This window comes from Delphinus delphis, chromosome 8 (assembly GCF_949987515.2).
Source record: "Delphinus delphis chromosome 8, mDelDel1.2, whole genome shotgun sequence".
NCBI lineage: Eukaryota > Metazoa > Chordata > Mammalia > Artiodactyla > Delphinidae > Delphinus > Delphinus delphis.
In genome coordinates this window covers 11,433,688-11,445,990 of record NC_082690.1, presented here as the reverse complement: position 1 = coordinate 11,445,990, position 12,303 = coordinate 11,433,688, and the positions used below count along the sequence as shown (strand labels likewise).

At 54.9% G+C, this 12,303-nt stretch overlaps 1 protein-coding gene across 1 annotated transcript in view; it reads left to right on the top strand.

Annotated features, from left to right (window-relative positions):
- GRAMD1B (GRAM domain containing 1B) overlaps positions 1-12,303 on the top strand; it is a 176,057-nt gene that overhangs the window by 139,739 nt on the left and 24,015 nt on the right. Inside the window, exons 5-8 of the mRNA XM_060017759.1 lie at positions 8,236-8,320; positions 8,807-8,910; positions 9,646-9,741; positions 11,125-11,205. Coding sequence (XP_059873742.1) covers positions 8,236-8,320; positions 8,807-8,910; positions 9,646-9,741; positions 11,125-11,205 — 366 coding nt within the window. The remainder of the gene's footprint in view (positions 1-8,235; positions 8,321-8,806; positions 8,911-9,645; positions 9,742-11,124; positions 11,206-12,303) is intronic.

The window sequence follows — 12,303 nt, the reverse complement described above, 5'->3', positions numbered from 1 at the left end:
ACCCCCGTGGACGCCCACTCTGATGGTACCAGTGCGCTTCTCCGTGGGCGCCGCCTGAGCGTGGCTGTGGCCCTAGGCTGGATGCCCTGACTCCACTGGGAAGCCAGGTCCTGGGAGTTTCCCTGCCTGAGCTCAGAACCACCTGAGTCCATGCCCACGGGTGTGTGGTACCCCCGTCCTCGGGGGCCTGCGCTCCTGCGGTATGCTGTGTGTGTGTGTGTGTGTCAGCGCTCGTGCGCAGAGGCCCCATCAGGAAACTTCAGTTCATCGCCCGCGCTCCCTAGCACTGCCCCCCCCAGTCCATTCCTGGTTTCTCAGGAGGCCCTCGCCCTGCCCCTGTTGCTGTGACCTGGTTCTCTGTTTTCCCTCGATCTGCTCGGTCCTCCTACCTCACCACTGCGTTGGCCTAGGGGCCTGGACTTTGACCATCAGGAAGGCTACCCCGTGTCTCCTTCTCAGCTCTGCGACAGCCCTCTCTGATCCGCTGGTGGCTCTCCAGCTATGCTGCTGCCTGAGGCTCCATCGCTGGCACTGGGCATCCTTCCGATAAGCAAAGGCTCTGTCTCCCCAGCCCTAGGGACAGTTAGAAATGCCTGGCCGGATTCAGGACAGGGAGGGTCAGCACGTGCTTGCCGACTGTTGCGAGAACATCTCAGGCCCACTGGAGTGGCCTAGCTCTGATGTGAGAGGAAGCCCCCCCAACCCCGCCCTGTCCCTCCCCAGCCTCCCCCTCCACCTGCCTCTCTTCTGCATTTTACTTTTACCTATTTAGCCAGGGAGGAACTGTCACCATGATGACAAACCATCTTGGCCTTTATAAAGCGTGGGTTCCACGGAGGGAGGTGGCTGGACCCCAGGGACACGTGGAAGGACTGAGGCAAGAGCCTCTGGTCTCCAGCCAGGGATATTCAGGTCAAGAGTGGAGTTTGAAGGCCGGGCCATCTGCCTGAGTCCCTGCCAGGCATCATCACATCTACTGCCCCTGAACCCCCCTTTGACTACCCCAGTTTTATTAGTCAAGGCCCCCAGCTTGGGGGATACACAGGTGGAAGGATGAGCAGAAACAGCGGACCAAGGGGAGAGTTAGGGGCCAGAGGGCTGCAATCTGCCCCCCAAAGATGGCCCCACTGGACGCAGCGGGCTCTCGCATCCTGGATGAAGGCAAGTCACAGAAGACTTTTCCCCGGTGCTCCAGGTGGACAAAGGTGCTTCCTCACCTGCCTCACCTCTTTCCTGGAGGGTCAGTCATCTCCGTGGCAACCTAGGGAAAGGAAGGTTTCTGAGGTCAGAGGATGGGAGCCCAGACGCTGGCGGCTGCCCTGAGACTTTAGGGCCCAAGTGGCCTGCTGGTCCCCGTTGGGAATGCTGGCCGTCCAGTGGGGAAGAGGGATGGTGCCGGCCCTGTGGAATAACCAGGCAGGGCTGGCAGACATACTATTGAACAAGAGGACGAAGCTTTGTAGGAATGAAATTCAAATGATGGGGGACAATGAGGAAAGTGGGAGAGAGCCCTGAAAGGCATCGCTGAGGACAGCTTGGCCGCCCGTTTTTTTTTGTTCGTTTGTTTGTTTTCGGGGACGGCCTCTGCTTCCTCTGCCTCCGTCCAGCTTCCCTCTGTTATTTACCCATGGACCCCCGTGCCCCCATCTTAACTGTCTCCAGAGCGGCCCCGTCTCCAGGTGAGACCACTTCCTGTCCCGCTCCGCTCCGCCTTTCTCTGTTATGTACGCTCTCTCCCACTCACCTCTCTCCTTCCTTTGCTGGGTCACCTCCCCCGTCTCCACTGCCCCTTATCCCACATCTGGCTCCTCCCTACCCAGATCTGGTTGAAAGTCCAGCGTCTCCTTTGAGGGTCTCCATTGGTTTCTTCCTAGGTGAGGCCAATGTGTCACCAAGATCCATCTGTTTTTTTCCTGGACTCCTCCACCCTCTCCCTCCCGCTGCTCTATCTAGGGAGGGGTACCACTTGGTCCCAGCTCCCAGTGTTTGCCTTGGAGTTAATGTTTAGCCTGGGGCCAGTTCCCTCTCCCCAGGCCGGAAGTTGCCCGCTGCCCTGCCCAGTGAGGGGCGTAGGAGACAAAGGCTGAGAGCACTGAGACTCATCTCCAGGGCTTATCTTTCTGAGTGTGTCCTGCCCCTGACTCACTGCATCGGACCCCAAACAGTCATCCCCTTATCTGGCCGCAGCAATACTCAAGTGTTTCTAGGGAATTTCTGTAAGGATTCAGCCCTCTTGGGTCCTGGCACTGCCTAGATCGTGGGGTCTGCTGAGGCCCAGGAGAGAAGCATTCCGGTCACCCTGGAAAACGGAATTGCTGACTTCTCCTCCCCCACTCCTGACGGTGGGGCTGATGCAGGACGGAGAGAAGCTCGGATATATGGCTTGGAGAGTGTTGGCAGGGACTGGGTGCTGAGGGGCCCGTGCCTAGAGGAGCGGGGATGTGTGTGGATGTGTACATAGGGACAGTGTAAGAGGCGCAGAAGGAATGCATTCATGTGCTAAATAGTTTCTGAGCAGCGGAGACTTGAAACCTACCATACCAGGTGCTGGAGAAGATAGTTGGGGGCGTTAGCTTCTTCCTGGAGAAGATGGTAGTCTGAGAGAGGAATCACCCTGCGCGATGGATGGGCGGAGGAGGTGGCTGCGTCCGAGGTGTGCACAGTGAGACGCGAACAGGAGTTCTGGGGAGGACTCAGGCTCTCCCTCCAACACGACTTAACTGGGAGACCCCAGGTTCCTCTGAAGCACAATTTTGGGTGTTGGGAGTCAGGAATCTATACTTTTAATACGATGGTTAGATCATTTTTAAGTACGGTACAGTTTGAGCATTACTGCGTCAAATACCGGTAGCTGAGACTCCTAGGACAAAGGCAACGTCCTCCCTCTTGTGCAGCCTGGAGACCCTCCTGGCAAGGCGGGCAGAACTGGGGAGGGCGAGGGAGGTGCCCCGTTTGTCTCCAGAGTCTGACATTTCCTGGGAATCCAATCTTCCCGGCCCCAGTGCTGTCTGACCTCTGCCCCAGCTTCTCTTTCTAGAGCCCTTCTTGCCCTCATTGGCCTGGCTCTCTTTCCTCCCCAGAGGGCTCAGCTTCCTTGCAGCCTGTCTGTCTCCTTTGGAGCTGGCCCAGATTCTCTGCTCTTAGCATGGTTCCTTGGCCCTCAAGGTCTGAGAGGCTGAGTGGGTGCCCTCCCGGCGTCCCTGGGAAGGAAGGCGATGCCGCCCACACACCTGGGAGCTGTTGGCCTCAGCTTCTCCCCACCGGCACATCTGAAACAGGATGAGTTAAACTTCCAAGTCTCCTGTTGCTGCTGCTGCTACGGGGGAGTTGGTGGATGGATGGGCCAGTGAGGGGAGAGCGTGTCTCCAAGAAGTCCCTGGCTGTTCAGGTCTCACATTTCAGATTTCATCACAACAGCAGTGCCCCTGGCACCTCCTCCCCTCCCTTCCCCGACGCAGAGCCTTGGCCAGCTACTTTCCATTGCAGGAAACATCTGCTGGGGAGGCCAGGCTAGGCCGGGGGTTACTGGAGGACGTTGGCCGGTACCATCACCCAGATCCTGTAACTCGAAGCGTGTGTAGGGCTCCGGCCCTGCCCGCCCACCCGCCCTGCCTCCCCCCCCCTCCCTCCTGCCACGGGCGATTCTAACAAAGAAGTTGTTTGCTGGTCAGCCGAGAGGAGCGCGTCTGGGAGGAAAGGGGGTGTGGGGGGGAGCAGGCCCTGGTGCCCCAGCCAGCAGTGGCCACGCTGCCTGGGTGAGGACCGTGAGTCACAGCGACCAGCGCCCGCCCAGAGCAGCGACTGCACGTTGAACAGGCTGCCTTACGGGACGGGCCAGACAGAGCTGGGGAGTTGGGCGTCTGTCCTCCCTGGAGTTTCAGACCAGCCGTGAGCCACTGTACTTACTGTGTGTGAGTAACGGTGGGGCGGGACTCTGGCGGCCCTGTGCACCTGCCCCGTCCTCCACGTCCTGGCCGCAGCTGGCCCCTCGGAGCGGCTGTCCACGCTGACCCGGAGGAGGGGCCCCCTCACGTCCCATCTGGGTCCCCCGCAGCCTGGAGACCTGCCACGCTGGGAGCTGAGTGCGATGAGGCAGAGCCCAGCCCCTGGAGACTCTGGCCAGCCCGCCTGAGAACCTTGCTGACCGCACCCTCCCACCCGTGAGGCTCTGCGCCGGGAACCGGGCTCTAGGGGCACCAGGGGGGCCAGCGAGGGTCACACAGACCCGCTGCCGAGGAGCCAGAGGCCACCTCTCTGCGTCCAGCCCCGGCGAGACTGACTGGTTCATCCTGTGGGGACGGTGGGGGGGGGTCGGAGTTCGAGGACCGGGATGGAATCTCTCACGGAATCGGGGGTCCTCTGGAGCCTCCTACTGGAGCAGGACAGCCAGCCCCTGCAGCGGCGCCTGGAGAAACTGACGGATGGACCTGCCGGCGCGGAACTCTGTTGCCGGCCCGGGTCTGAGGAAATCCCAGCCGTGAGTGCGCATCCTCACTTCCCTGCGCCGTGTGACAGGTCTGCTGCGCCCTTGTCGTTCTCCACCTGGCCCTGCTCCCTGAGAGGGCCCCGGGTTTGACAAGCCTTGGACCAGAAGTCTTTGGCCATTTAAAATGAAAATAGGTGAGCCGTGCCTCCCCTTCGGAGGAGACGGCTTTAAGAGCACGAGGGCGCCAGGGAGAGAGGGTCACAGTCTCCCGGGACAAGAAGGTAGATGGTGGCGGGGCCAACTAAGATCTCTGGACTTTAGACTCTAGGAGGCGAGCCTGCCTACCTTCCACACTGGCAGCCTGCTCGAATCAGGGCAGTGACTTGCGGGCCTGGGTTAAGGAGTTCCTACACCCCGCCGAGGCAGCCCTCGCAGAACTGGCTGACTTCTGAGGTCAGGGCTGGATGGGCCCTCCCCTCCCCATAGCCACGGCTTTGTTCCGAGGGGAGGAGAGGCGGCTCCCTCCGTTTGCCTCTGGGTTGGAGATGAGGGCCAGACTCCCTGCGCCTGCATCTCTGTCCATGTCTGAGTCCTCACTGGATGTGAGAGGAGCAGGGGTGACAGAGCACCACAGAGGGAACATTTAGAAAGGGGAGGACTTCCAGGCTGCAGGCAATTGGATGCCTGATGTCCACTTTCAACTGAAGGGGGTCTGGGGCCACCTGGTAGGCTGGTCCTCAGGCTGATACTGGAACTTTAAGACCGACTTGACTGATACAGCTTTTTAAAAAATTGTGGGGTTTCCCCGGCAGTCCAGTGGTTAGGGCTGTGCGCTTTCACTCTGCCAAGGCCTGGGTTTGATCCCTGGTCGGGGAACTAAGATACCGTAAACCACATGGCGTGGCCAAAAAAAAAAAGAAAGAAGTATGGTAAAATACACATAACATAAAATTTACCATCTTAGGTATTTCTAAATATATATTTCAGTAGTGTTAAATATGTTCGCATTGTTGTACACCCAATTTCCAGAACTTGCAAAACTGAAACTATACCCCCGCCCCAAAAAAGCCCCAGTTGCAGGCATGGAAGGCTAGTGGGGGCCCCACGCGTAAGTGAACACCTCATCCACAAGAGGGTGTGCTCAGCTGGGGCATCCCTGTTGTTTCCTTCTTGGCGCAAGGATCCTGAGGCAGTGCAGAGTGATGGCTCAGACCCAGAGCTGTGGACCACACTGCTCGCCCGGTTCATATTCCACACTCGCATTTAGTAACCACGTGCCTTGGGCAAGTTGCTTCACCTCTCTGTGCCTCAGCTTCCTCGCGTCTAAAACGGGATCGTAAAAACGACCCTGTGGTCAGGTGAGAGGATGTTGTGAAGGGCTTATGATAGTGTTTGATGCAGGGTCATATCTCACTCCATGTTAGCTCTGCAAGGTCGGTTAGACATAATTAGGAACTTCCTGACAGTCAGGTGCTCAGGCAAGGGTTTTCAGTGTGTGGACTCTGTTCTGTGAGGCCAGGGGGCCACTGAGATTGGATACCTCAGTATCAGTTTGATGGGTCCGAGGAATGTTGTCTTCTGAGGTCTTTTCTAGCCGTAGAAGTCACGGGATGAGCTGGCTTCCAGACATTCCCTCCCAATGACCCCGATACTTGGTTCAAACATATGGTCGGTGAGTTCTGAAGTTTGGGATTCTACAGCATATCTGTTGCTTTGGGGAAGGTAGCAGAGGGTCCACTTGCACATACAAAACTCATTTTATAAATAAATAAGCCAAAACAAGAGTTTAAATGTCAAATTAACTATGGACAAAGTAGTTGAAAGCACTCCTCCTCTTCTTTCTCTCTTACCTGGAAAACCGCCCCCAAACTGAAGTCATGCTGTTTTCTCTCCTCCAACTTCCTGAAATCCTCCTGTTTCCTCTGGCACAGGTAGTCACCGAGCTGAGGTAGTCAGTGCCTGCTGCCAGGGTGGTCAGGCTGCAGCCTCAGCTGTCTCATGGGCTGTTAGCTTTGCAGAAAGCCAAGAAACGAACAGTGCAGAGTTCACTCCATTGTGAACTCCAGCTGTATGCCAGTGGATTCCTGGGGAAGTGGGTGAGAAAGTGTAAATGGCCAAGACCCATCTGTCAGCAACAGCAGGACGGTTTGTCTACCTGCGTGTGTTCCTGGCATAAGTAGGTCAACAAGTCACCTGGGTGGAGTGCACATGTCTCTGTCACGAGGCCTGGCCCTTCCCGGGTTGTGCGCTTGTCTTCGTGTATCATCCTTGGGTGCCTTTCACTTACGGGCACACGATTGACTGTAAGCTTGGAAAGAGCAGGATTCCTGTCTGTTCAACTGGTTCATGGAATTTCCAAGAAGGATTCATTAAGGCAGTTGATGGGTTTGAGTTTTCACTGAGGCACCGAAACGCTAGGTGTGGGTTCAGGGGTGCCTGGCAGCACAGGTGATGGTGGGAGGTGAGTACAGAACCACGGATCGAGACTTCTGCTAACTGACCAGCCAGAGGACTTTGGGCAGGGACTTCTCTCCAGGCTTAGTTTCCTCATTGGTAACGTAAGGTTTGGATTAGACAGTCTTCTAAGGGATGGTGAGGGAGTGAAGTTTGGGTACCTCAAGTTGCCAGATATGTTTTTATTTATTTATTTATTTATTTTTGGCTACGTTGCGTCTTCCTTGATATGCGCGGGCTTTCTCTAGTTGCGGCAAGCGGGGGCTACTCTTGGTTGCGGTGCGCGTGCTTCTCATTGTGGTGGCTTCTCTTGTTGCGGAGCACGGGCTCTAGGCGTGCAGGCTCAGTAGTTGTGGCGCATGGGCTTTGTTGCTCCGCGGCACGTGGGATCTTCCCAGACCAGGGCTCAAACCCGTGTCCCCTGCATTGGCAGGCAGATTCTTAACCACCGTACCACCAGGGAAGCCCGCAAGATATGCTTTTAAATTCCCTACTTGTGTGCTTTTTTTTTTTAGTACTAGTTTGTTTGTTTGTTTTGTGGTACGCGGGCCTCTCACTGCTGTGGCCTCTCCCGCTGCAGAGCACAGGCTCCGGAGGCGCAGGCTCAGCGGCCATGGCTTACGGGCCCAGCCGCTCCGCGGCATGTGGGGTCTTCCCGGACCGGGGCACAAACCCGTGTCCCCTACATCGGCAGGCAGACTCTCATCCACTGTGCCACCAGGGAAGCCCTAGTACTAGTTTTATGGGGTTTTTTTTTTAGTCCACTCTTTGTAAAGGTGTAATTCCTCGCTCCACCCCCACCAGTTTTATTGAGCTATAATTGACGTAACATTGTACTAGTCTTATGTTTCATGATTTCTGTTTTCCAATCATGAAGTTCAGACGCAGCCAAGTGCTAACTGTGTTACTCGTAATGACAGCTTCTTCTGAGGGCTACACTGGGCACCGTCATATCCTGGGTCCTGCCGGGGGGTGGGGGTGGGGGTCCCCTTGGTCCCCTTAGTCCCCTTGGGCCTGCTTTAGTGTCACCGTGGTGCTTCCTGCTGTCAGAGGCAGAACAGCAATAGGCCAGGGCTGTCCCTCCTCCCTTTGTCCACTTGGGATGTTCTGTGGGCCCTGCTTAGTATGTTTGACATTTTCTCACTGATGGACACTGGGTATAAAGCCTTCTGCAGCATCAAATTCTCTCCACCATGTTTTTCCATACCAAGCCCCCTTTGCCTAACTCCTGGGGTCTCTGGCGCAACAGAGCCTCAGCTTTGCCTTGAAACATGCAAGCAGGTCCTCCTCCCACACCTTCCTCCCCAGCCCGTGAACCTGGGAACATCCTGCTAACCTTGGCCATTGTCACGCAGGTGTTAAGCCCCACTTACAAGCAGAGAAATGAAGACTTCAGAAAGCTCTTTAAGCAACTTCCAGACACGGAGCGCCTCATCGTTGGTGAGCTGGGTGACCTGCGTGTGGGGGCAGGAAGGCAATCAGGCTGCTTCTGAGTACAGGTTCCCCAAGTAAGAGCATCTGTCTGGGAATAGGGAGCGAGGATGTCCAGGGAGCTGGCCCCAGCGGTGGGGACTCAGGGCTGAGCCCCACTTGCGTGATGGCCTCCAGAGAGCCCGGCCTGGGAGGCGTCGCTGCCACTCTTGTCCTTGCAGATGGCCCGGCGGAGGAGGGGCTGGGAAGTTGTGGAGGGGGAGGGGCGTTGGTTGAATTATATCGGCCTTTTCGTCCTCTGACGTAGTTCACATCCTTCTCCTGCCTGATCAGGAGATGCCAGGGACTCCCTTGGCCGCTAGACTAGTGTTTCACACACCTAGTCCATGGTGGGCAGTTGGGCTTCCCGGGGCTGTTGGGGGATGGCTTGCCTGATTGTACTGGTTTGCCGAGAACGCTCCCTGTCCCTGAGCTCCGTCCCCCGTTCTACCACAGATTACTCCTGTGCACTCCAAAGAGACATTCTTCTTCAGGGCCGACTCTACCTCTCTGAAAACTGGATCTGCTTCTACAGCAACATCTTCCGCTGGGAAACTCTGGTAAAGACCTGGGGCTTGCTCCCTGGGGCTGTCCCCCTGGGCTGTGGCTGCGGAAGCTGCCCTCGCTTTTGTCCTTTGGTTGATTTCAAACTCTGCCCAAGCCTTTGCATAATTCACAAAAGCACGTGCCTGAATCTTGAAGGATGGATCTCTCTACCATGCCTTCCCCTCCCTCCTCCTCGGGTGAGCATTTGATTTGGGGGAAGTGCAGGTAAATATTTGGCAGGAGTCACCACGGAGGCAGAAGTGTAGCGTAAAACGGGCACTGGCCTTGGGACTCAAGAGAACGGGCTTGTACTTTCTGGTTCTGCAGCCAGTAGCTGTGTGACTTTAGGCTAGTCCTTTATTTGCCTTGTTTCCTAATCTTATAAAATAAAGTGAGAAAAGACAGACTAGATGACTCTAAGGTCCCATCCAGTGCCAGTGTCCTGTGTTTCTGTAAGTGGCAAATCGTGATGGGACCTCTGCACGTTTATCAGGCTGTGTAGAAATGAGAAAGCAAAGCTCGTCGGACCAAGAATCAAGAGAACCTTGGGCGAGGCTCGCCGTGTGGCGTCTGAAATAAGGGGCCAAACCAGGTGATCTCTAAGGAGGTCCCTTCCGGGTTTAGAAGTATGCAGCCTGTGATCTGATTTCCTCTGTCTGAACTGGTGCCCTGTGAACACTCTTCGCCTGACTCTATTAATATGCCTCTTCTTGCTTGTTACGCATTCTCTGTTTCTGTGCGGATGCCAGCTGACCGTTCGTTTGAAAGACATCTGCTCCATGACTAAAGAAAAAACAGCCCGCCTCATTCCCAATGCCATCCAAGTTTGCACGGACTCGGAAAAGGTAAGTAGAGCCTGATCCTGGACTTTCTGTTCCCCCAAACCCCAGTCCCCCTACTGCTGGATTTCTGCCCTTCAGTTGCACTAATATGGAGGCCAGTAGGATTGGGGTGAGAGGTGGTAAGGTGATGCAGATTACGGGAGCCACCTCCGTGGTGGGCAGGGTGCTTGGGGTCTGAGCAGGGGGCGAGGTGGAGGGGCAGAACATTGGACTCGGAACCAGAACACCTGAATTAGAGTCCCGTGGCTGTAGGTACATTACGGAACCTCTCTGAGCCCCAGTTTGTAAATGTAAAACGGAGCCGGCAATGCCTGTTTAACAGTCTGAAATGGCCTCACACACTTGAAAACACTAAATTGCAAAGTGCTATACAAATGTCAGCCGTATCATCCTATAGCAGGACAGCTCATCGAGAGGGATGAGGCGTCTGATGGGAGACAGACTGTCCATATCGTCAGCATGGGGAAAATGTGGTAGATAAAATTGAGAGCGGAGGAAACACTGTGATCTTTGACCTTTAACCAGAGCCTGAAGACTGGTAGCTTCGGGGCTGGGGCTGGACTGAACGCAGGTCTGCAGTGCCCTTGAACTCAGGCGCTTCAGAGGCAAGAACCCTGAGGCTCAGGGGTCCGATAGCCTTTGCTTTGAATTCTGTTTCTGGCACGAAGCAGCTTTGCGATTACAGAGGTCACCTAACCTCACCAGCCGGTTTCTCTTTATTAAGGATTAGCAGTTACGTTTATTTCCCAAAGCTTCTGTGTGGTTTAAATGAAGGAGCATTTGTGAAGCACCTGGAATGTGTTCAGTAAAATCTGGTTCTCTGTCGCTTTCTTCCCGCACATTATAAAAGGTCCCCACGAATGTGTGAGCTCCATAAGAGCTTTCTGTTTTGTTTGTTACTGTGCCCAAAACATGTAGAAGAGTGTGTGCACACGTATTAGTGTGTGTACGTGTAGAAGAGTGCACACACTAATATTCAAGTATTTGCTGAATTGGTGAATCAAAGGGTGAGTGGGTTAGTGGGTTTGCCTTCTCCTTCCCTTGGGCTGGTTCCCAGCTCACCACTCGCCCAGTCCGTGTACGTAGGCGCAGGAAGTTTTTTATGGAGGTGAGAACTTCAAACCAGAAAGAGAACCACTGACGAAAGTGTGGGTGGACATTGAAGGACATGGAGACAGTGCGGACTCAGAGGTCCCAGGGCCCTGGTCCCTGGTGTGCTGACCCCGTTCACTACAGAGCCCCTGTGCTGTGATCACGGGTGACTGAGAGTCCGCAGTATTTGAGGATGGACTCAGGAGCCTTTCTTAAAGGAAGGAGTACCGTGTCTCCATTCACTATACTGTAAGTCTTAACAGACGCTTCTTGCCATTTTCTCGTTCAATCCAGCACTTTTTCACTTCATTTGGGGCCCGGGATAGGACGTATATGATGATGTTCCGGCTCTGGCAGAATGCTCTCCTGGAAAAGGTGAGTCCCGCCCAGCTCCTTCAGCCTCAGGATGCACACCCACCTAGAATGTTCTTTCCGCTTGGGTGGGGGTCCACTGGAGTGATTGCTCTTACTGTGACATTGGCCTGCTCCAAAGAAGCCCATGTCTCTCCTGGTTCTGGAAGTCCTCCAGGCTCGCGGTAACATATCCTCCACTGCTGGTGACCCAGGTGCTGAGAGTAGCACATCCTCTCATGTGAACAGCTTCACTGCCGCCTGGAGCAAGGCCCTGGTGACAGGGCAGTGCACTCCCGCCGTTTTAAAACGCACCGGGGTTTGTTTTAATCAGGCGCGGTAAGACGCCCAGACACAGAAATGACTGTCATGAAGGAAGAGGTTTTTATACTCACAGATCCCTAGAAGCAGAGGCCCCAGCATGCCAGCCAGGGCCACACGGGGAAGCTCGAGGTCAGACAGGAGGCAGGGAGAGTGAGGGGGAAGCGGGGCAAGAGCCTTCATTGCAGGTTTTCATGGGAAAGGATGAGTGAGGCGGGGGGAGCTGGCCAAGCCGCTCACTGGACTGGCTAGTTTGAATGTTTCACTGGGCTTCAGGGTAGAGAGACCGTCTCCAGAGAGACTGTCCCGGGGTAATTAGTGCGAGAGAGTATTGGCCTGGTATGTAAGAGCTAGAAAAACAAGGTGGTTCGGTGTGTGGGCTTTGGCTTGGCCGGTTTACATAGGGAAGGTAGTCTCCCTGGCAGGGTGAGTTCTATCTCTAGGAATTAGCTAGCCCTGCAAGGGGCAGGCCTTCCCCAGTCAGCAAGACCTCAGATGCTAGAGCATCAAAAATACGGAAAATAGGACTGGGAGTTTGGGATTAGCAGATGCAAAGTCTTGTATACAGAATGGATGAACAACAAGGTCCTGCTGTATAGCATAGGGAACTATATTCAATATCCTGTGATGAACCATGTGGAAAAGAATATGAAAAAGAAAGCATAGGTATGTATATATGTATATAACTGAATCTATATACATATGTATATGTATACCTGAATCACTTTGCTGTACAGCAGAAATGAACACAACATTGTGAGCCAGCTATACTTCAATAGAATAAGTTTTAAGGAAATGCAG